Source organism: Scyliorhinus torazame, chromosome 11 (genome assembly GCF_047496885.1).
Source record: "Scyliorhinus torazame isolate Kashiwa2021f chromosome 11, sScyTor2.1, whole genome shotgun sequence".
NCBI classification, from domain to species: Eukaryota; Metazoa; Chordata; class Chondrichthyes; order Carcharhiniformes; family Scyliorhinidae; genus Scyliorhinus; species Scyliorhinus torazame.
The window spans coordinates 198,464,388-198,477,064 of record NC_092717.1 but is presented as its reverse complement, the minus strand read 5'-3'; the positions used below and the strand labels follow the sequence as shown (position 1 = coordinate 198,477,064).

General features: G+C 43.8%; 1 protein-coding gene across 4 annotated transcripts in view; it reads right to left on the bottom strand.

Annotated features, from left to right (window-relative positions):
- Nucleotides 1-12,677, bottom strand: part of phf20l1 (PHD finger protein 20 like 1) — a 208,469-nt gene that overhangs the window by 164,429 nt on the left and 31,363 nt on the right. For all 4 annotated transcript variants that reach the window (XM_072468230.1, XM_072468229.1, XM_072468231.1 and 1 more), the window contains one exon: nt 9,678-9,801. In XM_072468230.1, the coding sequence (XP_072324331.1) occupies nt 9,678-9,760 (83 nt within the window). In that variant the 5' untranslated portion in view covers nt 9,761-9,801. The remainder of the gene's footprint in view (nt 1-9,677; nt 9,802-12,677) is intronic.

Here is a 12,677-nt window from a genome sequence, read left to right as displayed (position 1 = left end):
TGTAAGCCTACTTGTGACAATAAAGATTATTATTAACCAAGAAACAAATCACCCCAAAGCCCCGACAATCATGGCTGGAGACTCCAACCAGGTCAACCTCAGGAAGGTGCTACTCAAACTCCATCAACAGATCTCCTGCTCCACCAGAGGTGCAAACACCCTGGACCACTGTTCGCTGCTACACAAGCATCAAAGGAGCCTACCGCTCCATTCCCCGACCTCACTTTGGCAAATCCGACCACAAGTCGGTATTCCTTCTTCCGGCTCACAAACAGCAACTCAAGTGTGCTGAGCCAGTCAAGAAAACCGTGCAGTGCCGGTCCGAGGAATCGGAGGACATCCTCTGGGACTGCTTGGAGACTGTGGACTGGTCCATATTCAAGGCCGCGGCAGCTAACCTGGACAAGCACACAACCACCGTCAGACTTCATCAGTAAATGTGTCGAGGACTGTGTGCCAAAGAAGACAATACGGGTATTCCCCAATTGGAAACCCTGGCTCAACCAAAAGGTTCACTCCCTGCTGAAGTTCCGGACGGAGGCTTTCAAGTCTGATGACCCTGATCTATATAAGAAATGCAGGTACGACATACGGCAGCCATCAGGGATACAAAAAGACAACACCGCATCAATCTAGAGTCCCAGGCCAACGACACTAACCCACGATGACTATGGCAGGGCCTACACAATTTCACAGGCTATAAAGCAAGGCCAGGCGGTATATCTGGGGCTGGAGCATCCCTACCTGATGATCTGAACAAGTTCTATGCCCGCTTTGAGCAGTCAGCCAATGTATTAGTGCTACCCGCCCCAACAGCCCTGGACACACCAATACCCACTATTATAGCCTCAGAGGTAAGAGCTGCTTTCTTGGAAGTGAATCCCCGGAAAGTGATGTTAGACGTTTTAGTTGCTGTGAAATGAAGAGTCTAAAGTTCTTCTTCCTTTTCACCAAACACCATTTATTTCACTTCCACAGCCTCTGCACAAAACTCTTAACACACTACCTGACCGAGGCCACCTGAAGCCCCTTTACATATCAGTGTCAATTAATGGATACTTAACATAAATGAGACAACTAATTGCAATGTCTCTTAACCCATTACTTAACGGTCTCCCCTTCCTTGGAGAAAAAAAAATACTTAGGTGAAAACAAAATTTCAAGAAACTCAAAAACACACACATGATGTCCCCCCTTTTTTGGGGGACGAGAAAGAAAAAAAGTCACAGGAACAAGCGCCCTTCATTAGCAATATCCAAAAGTTTCTGTGAACTCGCCCCTCTTTTCGTAAAACAGTCTGACAGTTGATAGCTCCTGTCGACCCATTTAATTTTTGTTATTTCCCCTCTGTCCAACATCTGCGTCAAACTTGCGATGTCTATCCGTAACCTTTCATTGACACTTTTTGTAGAGTGCACATTTTCCCACAGGGATTTATTATCAATGTGACAGTCAATAGGTATATTACCCAAATTCCGTAATCCCAAAATTTCTGTCAATATCATACTTATATAAAAAGCCATATCCACCACCTCTACAGGGCTTAACGTCTCAGCAGCCAAAGTGCTTTTTACCACTCTCCTTATTTTCTTCGTTTCCCACACAAGTGGGCAATATTTACCATTGTTCCCCAAAAGGAAAATTATATAACCTCCTGCGCCGGGAACTTCAAAACACACTCCTGCATTTTTAGTTTGGCCAACGCTTTATTTGCCCTTATTATGTCTTCCACTTTGGGATCATTCATTTTTGTACTCAACTCTTAAGACATCAAAACGCACGTCCGGTCTAGTCTGTCGACCTAACCAGTTCAGTTGCCCAATTAAACTTCGCAGTTGCTCTTTTTCTATCTTTGAAACCATTGCGTCTTTTTGTGAAACTCGGCCACGACTAATTGCTATTGGGGTGGTGCTTTCCAAATAAGATTGCTGACGTAAAGTTGCCCCTAACTTAGTCTGTCCAATTTCCAGTCCAATATATTTAAATGCACCGGAAGCCTGACTTCCAACCCTGAATTCTTTCCTCAAACCAGAGATTACAATAGCTTCAAAATCACTACTCCCACCCCGCAAAAAATCATCGTCATGCATCATAAAAATGCCAGAAAGATTTCCTTTATAGTGCCAGTAAAACATTGCAGGATCTGCTTTCAACTGGCAACAGCCTAACTTTAACAAAACTGACCTTACCGAAAAATACCAGACTCTAGATGCATCATTTAATCCATATACACATTGGTTCAACTTCCAGAGTACCCCTTCTGTGTTAGCTACTTCTTTAGGAGGATGGAGAAAAATGTCTCTCTGGAGCTGATGCCCCTGCAAAAAGGCAGCTTTTATATCTATAGATTTGCATTCCCATGCCTTCGTGGCTAATAGTGCCAAGAAGATCTTTAAAATAACCTTTCCTGCTGTAGGTGAATCTACCCTTAAATCCTGATCTTCTAAGTATTCTTCAAATCCCCTTGCCACGAGCCTGGCCTTTGCCTTTTAAGTTCCATCTGGAAGAACCTTTACCGTGCAAATCCATCTGTGGGATAGAGCTCTTTGTCCCCTATCCGGTACTTCCGTGTATACCCCAAATTCACTCCAACTTTGCAATTCTTGCTGTTTAGCTTCTTTAATAACTTTTTCATCTAATTTATTTGAAGCCACCAAAATCTCACATGCATGTGGGCTTCTACTCCTATTAGTATTCGTAGTCTTACTCATGTTCCGAGATCTTGACAAACTACATCCCCTCTCCCGCCTAGTATCTCGTTCTGTACTGCTACTGCTTGATCTTTCCCTTCTGCTGTGGAATGTCCTTTCAATAGTTCTCGACCTTTTCCTACGGACCGATGTACTATCTGAATTGGCACTGCGTTTCTGTGCCCTCCATTTTTGAACTTCGTTTTCCCAATCCATTGTCTTGACTACTTCCCCTGAATGCTGTACATTCAACCAATGTTTATACTTTCCAGTGGCCTTCCCTGCTCTACTAATACAGTTGCATCCTTCCATTGACTTCAGGCAAGTATGTCACTTTTGCACCAACTTTTGGCAGTTGCCCTTTCGGAAAAATGGCCTGTCTTAATTCACCAGAAGTGGTGTGTTCCTCCACAGAAACCCTGTCTATATCAGTTAATTGGTCCTCATAGTTCTGTAACACATGCATACCAGATGACTCTGGTTCCTCGTCATGTCTGTCTGCTCTGTCTAAATTTGAAAATTTGTAATCTGTACCCATTATCCTTGATGAATGGACCCTAACAGTTTGATTAACATGTTGCAAAATAATTGTTTTGCCATCTATGCCTATGATCTTCCCTGGGCCTTTCCATTCATTAGAATTCTCTCTCTTATAGTATACCATGTCTCCTTGCTGAAAAACGGCATCTGATGACCGTACGTTATGTCTTAAAAGCTCTGCGAATTCTTTCAGAGACTTCTGCTTCCAAAAAAGCTTTTCTACTGCTATGTAATGCATTTAAATGTTCAGCAAAACCAGAGCTAATTGTAGTCCCCTCCCAAGCTGGAGGCTGGTCATCCAAAATGGACGGAGTTTTAGGATTTCTACCAAACACTAATTGATAAGGACTATAGCCCCCAACCATCTGCAATGAATTCTTTGCATGTACTGCCCATGCTAAAGCTGAATTTAGCCTGCAATTTGGTCGATCTGCCAAAGTTTTCCAAAGCATGTCATCGATGACAGCATGATTTCTTTCACAGACACCATTACTAAATGGGTTTTCTGCAGCCGTATTCATAACTCTGATATTCATGTTTTCACACATATCCCTCAACTCCTCATTAGCAAATTCTCCCCCATTGTCCGTAAGGAATTTTGCCGGTGGACCCATTCCTGTCCGTATCCATTTTACCACGATTTGATCCAGAATTGCTCTCTTTTCTTTACTTCGTACAATCGTTGATTGACTAAATCTGGTTGCTAAATCTACAAAATGCAAAATAAATATATTATTTGCTTTATCCCAGATCTTAAGGTCCATGGCCACAATGTCGTTAAAATCCCTGGCCAAAGGTAGGGTTACTATCGGTCATGCTGGTGTCCTTCTGTACTTCTTACAAACTTCACAGCGGTCACGAACCTGATCTATCAGTTTAGTATAGTCGTCATCCATTACCCCTGCATCCTTTAATACATTTTTCAGCCTCCAAGACGACGGATGTGCAAATTGCCTCTGCAGTTTTAATACCACAAGCTTTTTATCAGCTAAAGTCCCATTTTCAACTGCCATTAACACATCCTTAACCACTCTACTTAAAAAATTATTTGTCAGTAATGGAATACAATAGTGTCCCGACTGTGTAAATTGTAAGTCCACCGCCTTTCCAAAAACTGTTGCTTTATCCTGTTCCATATCCAGTTTCATGTGTGCTTTCTTCATCGATGGTCTGCTCAGAAGCAAAGGTATCTCACTTGATACAACATCTGTGCTAATGAAATGATTCACTCCGGCAATATTGCAAGGGATCACCACTCTTTTCAGCGACTTCAGAGTATTATCATCCCCAAACCTGAAACTTATGGAACTTTCAAATTCCTTAACCTTGTTACGATTTTCAGCATTCAAAGAGTCCAGGTAACATTTTAACCAGTCAATTCCACACACAGTAGATGTGCAGCCACTGTCCAATACAGCACAGTTGAAGGATTCTGCAACCAACACCCTCATTACCGGCATATAACTGCTTGTCAATAGGACAATGCCTTCTTTCTGGTCACTATCTTTTTCCTCTTCTGACTCTTCCGTGTCATGTGTCGCTTCAAACACTATCATAACGAGTTGGACAGTTGAAAGCATAATGGTATTGCGAGTCACATCGAAAACATCGATTTATCATGCCCCGTGCATTTCTGGGGTTCATCGTCCTATTGTAGGTTCTAACTGGGTTTCTGTCTTCATAATTTCCTTGTCTCGGTCTCAGTCTATAGTCTTGAGCCCTGTTCGTAGCCATACGATTTCGCCATCCTGTTACTAGTGCATCTTCCATATTCTGCCTTATTGCAGGCTGACCTATTTGGGTCATCAGAGCCATCGGAATCGAATGCTTCCACAGAAACTTTTGTAAAGCTTTTGTCATCTGTTCGAATAAGGTATCCTTATCAGTAAACTGAACTCCTGTCAAAACCAGGAGCCTATCCCATGTTGCTCACTCGAGCACAGTCAAGTAATTTAAAGGCCAACAGACTGTGGAAATTCCAGATTGTGTTTCTGCAGCCTTTTATAGTCTTCCATGGAGATATCCTCCATTTTCCGGAACTTATCAAAATCCGACCATGCTTCATACGCACTTAACAAGTCATCTTTCTTATAAATCTTATCCATATAATGTAACAAAGTCTCCAGACCTTCTTCGGAGTCTAAGTCTTCCAATTCCAGCTCAGAAAGCACTTTGTTTTGGATTTTACTGCCATATGGTAGAGAAAGAGCCAATGCCATACCTTGTTTTCTCTTTCCCAAATCAGTTACTTTAGTCCACATAACTACTGCACTTCTCCATTGGTCGTACGATTCCCTTTCAGAAAATAAGGAAGGATAGTCATATCCAGCCAACTTTATCCTGGGTTCAGCCATGTATCTTTTTTTTTTCCTTCTCACTCACTCCTTGGTTTGATCAGGAAAAGTTGTATCTTTCAAACCTTCACATTTGCACAACAACCATCCTCTGCTACCATTGTTAGACGTTTTAGTTGCTGTGAAATGAAGAGTCTAAAGTTCTTGTTCCTTTTCACCAAACATCATTAATTTCACTTCCACAGCCTCTGCACAAAACTCTTAACACACCACCTGACCGAGGCCACCTGAAGCCCTTTACATATCAGTGTCAATTAATGGATACTTAACATAAATGAGACAACTAATTGCAATGTCTCTTAACCCATTACTTAACAAGCAATGTGCCCCGACAGAGTCCCTGGGCGAGCATTCAAGCGCCTGCGCAGACCAGCTCGATCTTGGACTTGACCCCTCCCTGTGCAGCTGGATCCTCGACTTCCTCACCAACAGACCGCAATCTGTCAGGATAGGCAACAGCACCTCCTCCACAATAGTCCTCAACACTAGAGCCCTGCAAGGATGTGTGCTCAGTCCTCTACTGTACTCCCTATTGACACATGACTGTGTGGCAAGATTTAACTCCAACTCAATCTATAAGTTTGCGGATGATACGACTGTGGTGGGCCGCATCTCAAACAACGACGAATCAGACTACAGGAGGGAGATAAATCACTTGGTTGCATGGTGTACCGAAAACAACCTCTCTCTAAATGTTGGAAAGACCAAGGGACTGATTATCGACTTCAGGAAGCGCAGCATGACAAACACTCGCATCTGCATCAATGGCTCCGATGTGAAGATGGTCGATAGCTTTAGGTTCCTGGGGGTCACTATCACAAACAGTCTGTCCTGGTCCACTCACGCTGATGCAACAGTCAAGAAAGCCCAACAACGTCTCTACTTCCTACGGAAGCTAAAGAAATTCAGCTGTCTGCATCGACTCTCACAAATCTCTACAGATGTGTGATAGAGAGTATCCTATCCGGCTGCATCACAGCTTGGTATAGCAACTGCTCGGTCCAAGATCGCAAGAAACTGCAGAGTGTGGTAAACTCAGCCCAGCACATCACACAAGCTTGCCACCCTCACATTGATTCTGTATACACCTCTTGCTGCCTCAGGAAGGCAGACAGCATTATCAGAGACCCCTCCCACCCTGGCATTGCCTTCGATAAATACGGCAATTTTCGGGAACCTTGGATGACGAGTGATATTGTAGGCCTCGTCAAAAAGAAAAAGGAGGCATTTGTCAGGGCTAAAAGGCTGGGAACAGACGAAGCCTGTGTGGCATATAAGGAAAGTAGGAAGGAACTTAAGCAAGGAGTCAGGAGGGCTAGAAGGGGTCATGAAAAGTCATTGGCAAATAGGGTTAAGGAAAATCCCAAGGCTTTTTACACGTACATAAAAAGCAAGAGGGTAGCCAGGGAAAGGGTTGGCCCACTGAAGGATAGGCAAGGGAATCTATGTGTGGAGCCAGAGGAAATGGGCGAGGTACTAAATGAATACTTTGCATCAGTATTCACCAAAGAGAAGGAATTGGTAGATGTTGAGTCTGGAGAAGGGGGTGTAGATAGCCTGGGTCACATTGTGATCCAAAAAGACGAGGTGTTGGGTGTCTTAAAAAATATTAAGGTAGATAAGTCCCCAGGGCCGGATGGGATCTACCCCAGAATACTGAAGGAGGCTGGAGAGGAAATTGCTGAGGCCTTGACAGAAATCTTTGGATCCTCGCTGTCTTCAGGGGATGTCCCGGAGGACTGGAGAATAGCCAATGTTGTTCCTCTGTTTAAGAAGGGTGGCAGGGATAATCCCGGGAACTACAGGCCGGTGAGCCTTACTTCAGTGGTAGGGAAATTACTGGAGAGAATTCTTCGAGACAGGATCTACTCCCATTTGGAAGCAAATGGACGTATTAGTGAGAGGCAGCACGGTTTTGTGAAGGGGAGGTCGTGTCTCACTAACTTGATAGAGTTTTTCGAGGAGGTCACTAAGATGATTGATGCAGGTAGGGCAGTAGATGTTGTCTATATGGACTTCAGTAAGGCCTTTGACAAGGTCCCTCATGGTAGACTAGTACAAAAGGTGAAGTCACACGGGATCAGGGGTGAACTGGCAAGGTGGATACAGAACTGGCTAGGCCATAGAAGGCAGAGGGTAGCAATGGAGGGATGCTTTTCTAATTGGAGGGCTGTGACCAGTGGTGTTCCACAGGGATCAGTGCTGGGACCTTTGCTCTTTGTAGTATATATAAATGATTTGGAGGAAAATGTAACTGGTCTGATTAGTAAGTTTGCAGACGACACAAAGGTTGGTGGAATTGCGGATAGCGATGAGGACTGTCTGAGGATACAGCAGGATTTAGATTGTCTGGAGACTTGGGCGGAGAGATGGCAGATGGAGTTTAACCCGGACAAATGTGAGGTAATGCATTTTGGAAGGGCTAATGCAGGTAGGGAATATACAGTGAATGGTAGAACCCTCAAGAGTATTGAAAGTCAAAGAGATCTAGGAGTACAGGTCCACAGATCACTGAAAGGGGCTACACAGGTGGAGAAGGTAGTCAAGAAGGCATACGGCATGATTGCCTTCATTGGCCGGGGCATTGAGTATAAGAATTGGCAAGTCATGTTGCAGCTGTATAGAACCTTAGTTAGGCCACACTTGGAGTATAGTGTTCAATTCTGGTCGCCACACTACCAGAAGGATGTGGAGGCTTTAGAGAGGGTGCAGAAGAGATTTACCAGAATGTTGCCTGGTATGGAGGGCATAAGCTATGAGGAGCGATTGAATAAACTCGGTTTGTTCTCACTGGAACGAAGGAGGTTGAGGGGCGACCTGATAGAGGTATACAAAATTATGCGGGGCATAGACAGAGTGGATAGTCAGAGGCTTTTCCCCAGGGTAGAGGGGTCAATTACTAGGGGGCATAGGTTTAAGGTGAGAGGGGCAAAGTTTAGAGTAGATGTACGAGGCAAGTTTTTTACGCAGAGGGTAGTGGGTGCCTGGAACTCACTACCGGAGGAGGTAGTGGAAGAAGGGACGATAGGGACATTTAAGGGGCATCTTGACAAATATATGAATAGGATGGGAATAGAAGGATACGGACCCAGGAAGTGTAGAAGAGTGTAGTTTAGTCGGGCAGTATGGTCGGCACGGGCTTGGAGGGCCGAAGGGCCTGTTCCTGTGCTGTACATTTCTTTGTTCTTTGTTCTTCGAGGCCCTCCCATCAGACAGAAGGTACAGAAGTCTGAAGACCCGCACATCCAGACATAGGAACAGCTTCTTCCCCACAGTTACAAGACTCCTCAACGACTCCCCCTCGGATGGATCTGCTCCCTGTAAGAACACTATTCACGACGCCTTATGCTGCTCTTGCTCATGTATTTGCTTTGTTTGGCCCCATGTTCCACACTGTAACCAATCACTGTTTTGTCGATGTACCATTTGTCAATGTTCTCTGTTGATTATTCTTGTGTCTATGTACATACTGTGTACGTTCCTCAGCCGCAGAAAAATAGTTTCACTGTAATTTGGTACATGTGACAATAAATCAAATCAAATTCTCGACTTAATAAGGCATGCCCCAATTATGGGGAGGTGTCTGTAGTAATGCAATTAGAAGCAGATGCTAAAAGGATAGAAGTCACATGTTTGACTGCAGTGCAATGGTTTTGCGAGTTCTAACAGCAGCAGCACACCTGGTCATTTCTTATCTCTGGACAAATGAAGAGAGAACTTATTTTTGGAAATATTTTTAACCTGTTAATCCAGTGAAGGAAATTGTCACTGGAGAATAGTACTCCTTCAATTTTGGATGTTGGGTTCCAACTTCCGGTATACCAGGGTATTATACATAGTAAACCACTCCTACTCTGTCCTCAACCGAGTACGTTAGTTTCAAGATCCAAAAATACTCCGAATGCAGTTTCACACATCAACTTCTTGTAGCTTCAGAGGCTAAATGCCAAATTGTGTGTTTAGCAGGGAGAAATTTAGGGAAAGTCTGAACCTAGATTAATTACCAAAAAGACCCTCACAGACAGAGGAAAATCTCAAGCGTTCTGGATTGGGTAAATCCAGTTTTGCAGAAAATTCAAATTTGGACACATACCATTTCTGCAGATAATCCTGGGCCTCCAAACGAGCTCCCACCTCAAACACAATTCCTGGCCGACTTGGAGGATTTCTGCTCATCCTTATCTCTCCTCCTTTTATTAATCACCCTTTTCTGCTGCCTAAAAAAAAAAAATTTGTTTTATTAAATAGCTTGTTAGATTTTCTTTTCCTTAAAAGCATATCATCACGCAGGTGATGGTGGTTGCGAGCTAAAGCTGATGAAGGCTGGAATTATTTGGATGGCAGCTAGCAATAATTTGAAAGGAAGCAAATGTAAGTAAAATAGCAAGTAAAATCGAGACAGGCAGACGTTGAAAGTGCAACATGTACATTTCATGCTTTACAAAGTAAGTCTGCGTCACCCACGCACACAACTACATAATATTGAAAGCACTAGTGTGCAGTAATATCAACGTTATAGCACATATAATGAAACAAAAAAAATGCCAAAGCATTTTTGTTTTAAAAAGGCAGTTGCTAAGCCACGGGAGGAAAAGATGATAACCAAAACACCTGGCCCCCAAAAGTGTATTTTAGGTTTGCAAAAGACAGAATGAAATTAAAATTTAGTGAAGATGTTCCAGAGAGAGGAGCAGTTTCCTTTACCAAAGATCAGGTTGACGGGAGGAGAGGACACAAAATGCTTCAAGACTATGCTCAAGGAGGGACTGGATTAGAATTTCAAAAGATGAGGAACGCAAGCATACTGGGCAGAAAGGGCACACCAAGCAACAGACTGAATGACTTTTTTTTTGGGGGGGGGGCCTCCGGCCAGACAAGGGGGGGGGGGGGGAAGCAAGCAGCCCTTCAGGCTGACAAGTGGGGCCATCGGGCAAACAGCCTTCTGGCCGGACAAGTGTTGCCGTCGGGTAAGCAGCCCTCCAGCTGGACAAGTGAGGCAGCTGGGCAAGTAGCCTACCGGCCGGGCAAGCGGGGCTGCCGGCAAGCAGCTCTCCGGCCAGACAAGTGGGGCCAGAGGGCTGCAGCCAGGCACACAGCCTTCCGGTCGGACAAGTGGGGTAGCCGGGGAAGCAGCCCTCCGGACAGACAAGTACATTTCATTTAGAACGTGCTCTCATAATCTCATACTCTAACCCCCATTACAACTATGTGAATTCACACTATACTTTCAGCAATGCCAAGATTTCCTTCAAGGTTTTGGTATGCATAACTAAATGAAGCACTCAAATTATGGTCTAACGTGTTGTTGCATAACTTGCACCCCTTTGTATTCCCTAAAGATGATGGATAACTTTCAATTAACCTTTTAAATTCATTTTCTGTAGCTGTCAACTTGGTTTAATTATCTTTCCAAATGGACCCGTAAATCTCTCTTTGGTCCTTCAGTTTGTAGCTTCTCATCATTTAAAAATACTCTGACCTACATTTCTTCAGTCCAATGTGAATGACCTCACCCATCCCCACATTAAATTCCATCTTCCAGTTTTGTCCACTCACATCAGTGTGTCACTAAGTTTCTGCTCCCATATACAATACTTACTGTGCCACCTACATACTCGTATCAACAAAGTTGTATATGCGGCTCTCTATCACTTCATGAGTCATTGATAAATAGTGAAAATCTAAGGGCCCAAATACGAATTAGAAGTAGGCCACTCAGTCCCTCGAGCCTGCTCTGCCATTCAAGATCATGGCTGATCAGATTTTAACCTCAATCCACATTGCTGCTTATCCCCAATAACAGTTCACTCCCTTGTTAATCAAGATTCTATCTAGCTCGGACTTAAAAATATTCAAAAACTCTGCTTCTACCGCCTTTTGAGTAAGAAATTTCCAAAGACACTCAACCTATCGAGAAAAGATTTTTCCTCATCTCCAACTTAAATGAGTGGCCCCTTATTTTTAAACGGTGACCCTTAATTCTAGATTGTCTGATAAGAGGAAATATCCTCTCCACATGATTGGAGGGAGGCAAATTTTGTTCTCCTGTTCAAGAAAGGGAATAGGGAAAATCCCTGGGAATTACAGACCAGTCAGTCTTACGTCTGTGGTGAGCAAAATACTGGAAATGATCCTGAGAGATAGGATTTCTGATTATTTAGAGAAACATAGTTTGATTAAAGATAGTCAGCATGGCTTTCGGAGGGGCAGGTCATGCCTCACAAGCCTTGTTGAATTATTTGAGGATGTGACGAGACACATGGATGAAGGTCGGGCGGTGGATGTTGTGTATAGCATTTGAGAAGGTAGGCTCATTCAGAAAATCAGGGGGTTTTGGATACAGGGAAATTTGGCTGTCTGGATACAGAATTGGTTGGCCGAAAGAAGACAGCGAGTTGTAGTGGATGGAAAGTATTCCGACTGGAGGTCGGTGACCAGTAGTGTCCCGCAGGGATCTGTTCTGGAACCTCAGCTCTTTGTGGTTTTTATAAATGACTTGGATGAGGAAGTGGAAGGGGGGTTAGTATGTTTGCTGATGACACAAAGGTTGGTGGAGTTGTAGACAGTGTTGAGGGCTGTTACAGGTTACAACAGGGCATTGGCAGGTTGCAGAGCTGGGCTGAGAAGTGGCAGATGGAGTTCAACCTAGATAAATGTGAAGTGACTTTTTTTGGAAGGTATAATTTGAATGCTGAATACAGGAGTAAAGGCAGGGTTCTTGGAAGTGTGGAGGAACAGAGAGATTTTGGGGCCCACGTACATAGATCCCTGAAAGTTACCACCCAGGTTGATAGGGTTGTTAAGAAGGCTATGGTGTGTTGGCTTTCATTAACAGGGGGATTGAGTTTAAGAGACGCGAGGTTTTGCTGCAGCTTTATAAAACCCTGGTCAGACCACACTTGGAATATTGTGTCCAGTTCTGGTAGCTTCATTATAGGAAGGATGTGGATGCTTTGGAGAGGATGCAGAGGAAATTTACCAGGATTTTGTCTGGACTGGAGAGCATGTCTTATGAAGAAAGGTTGAGGGAGCTAGGGCTTTTCTCACTGGAGAGAAGAAGGAAGAGAGGTGACTAGATAGAGGTGTACAAGGT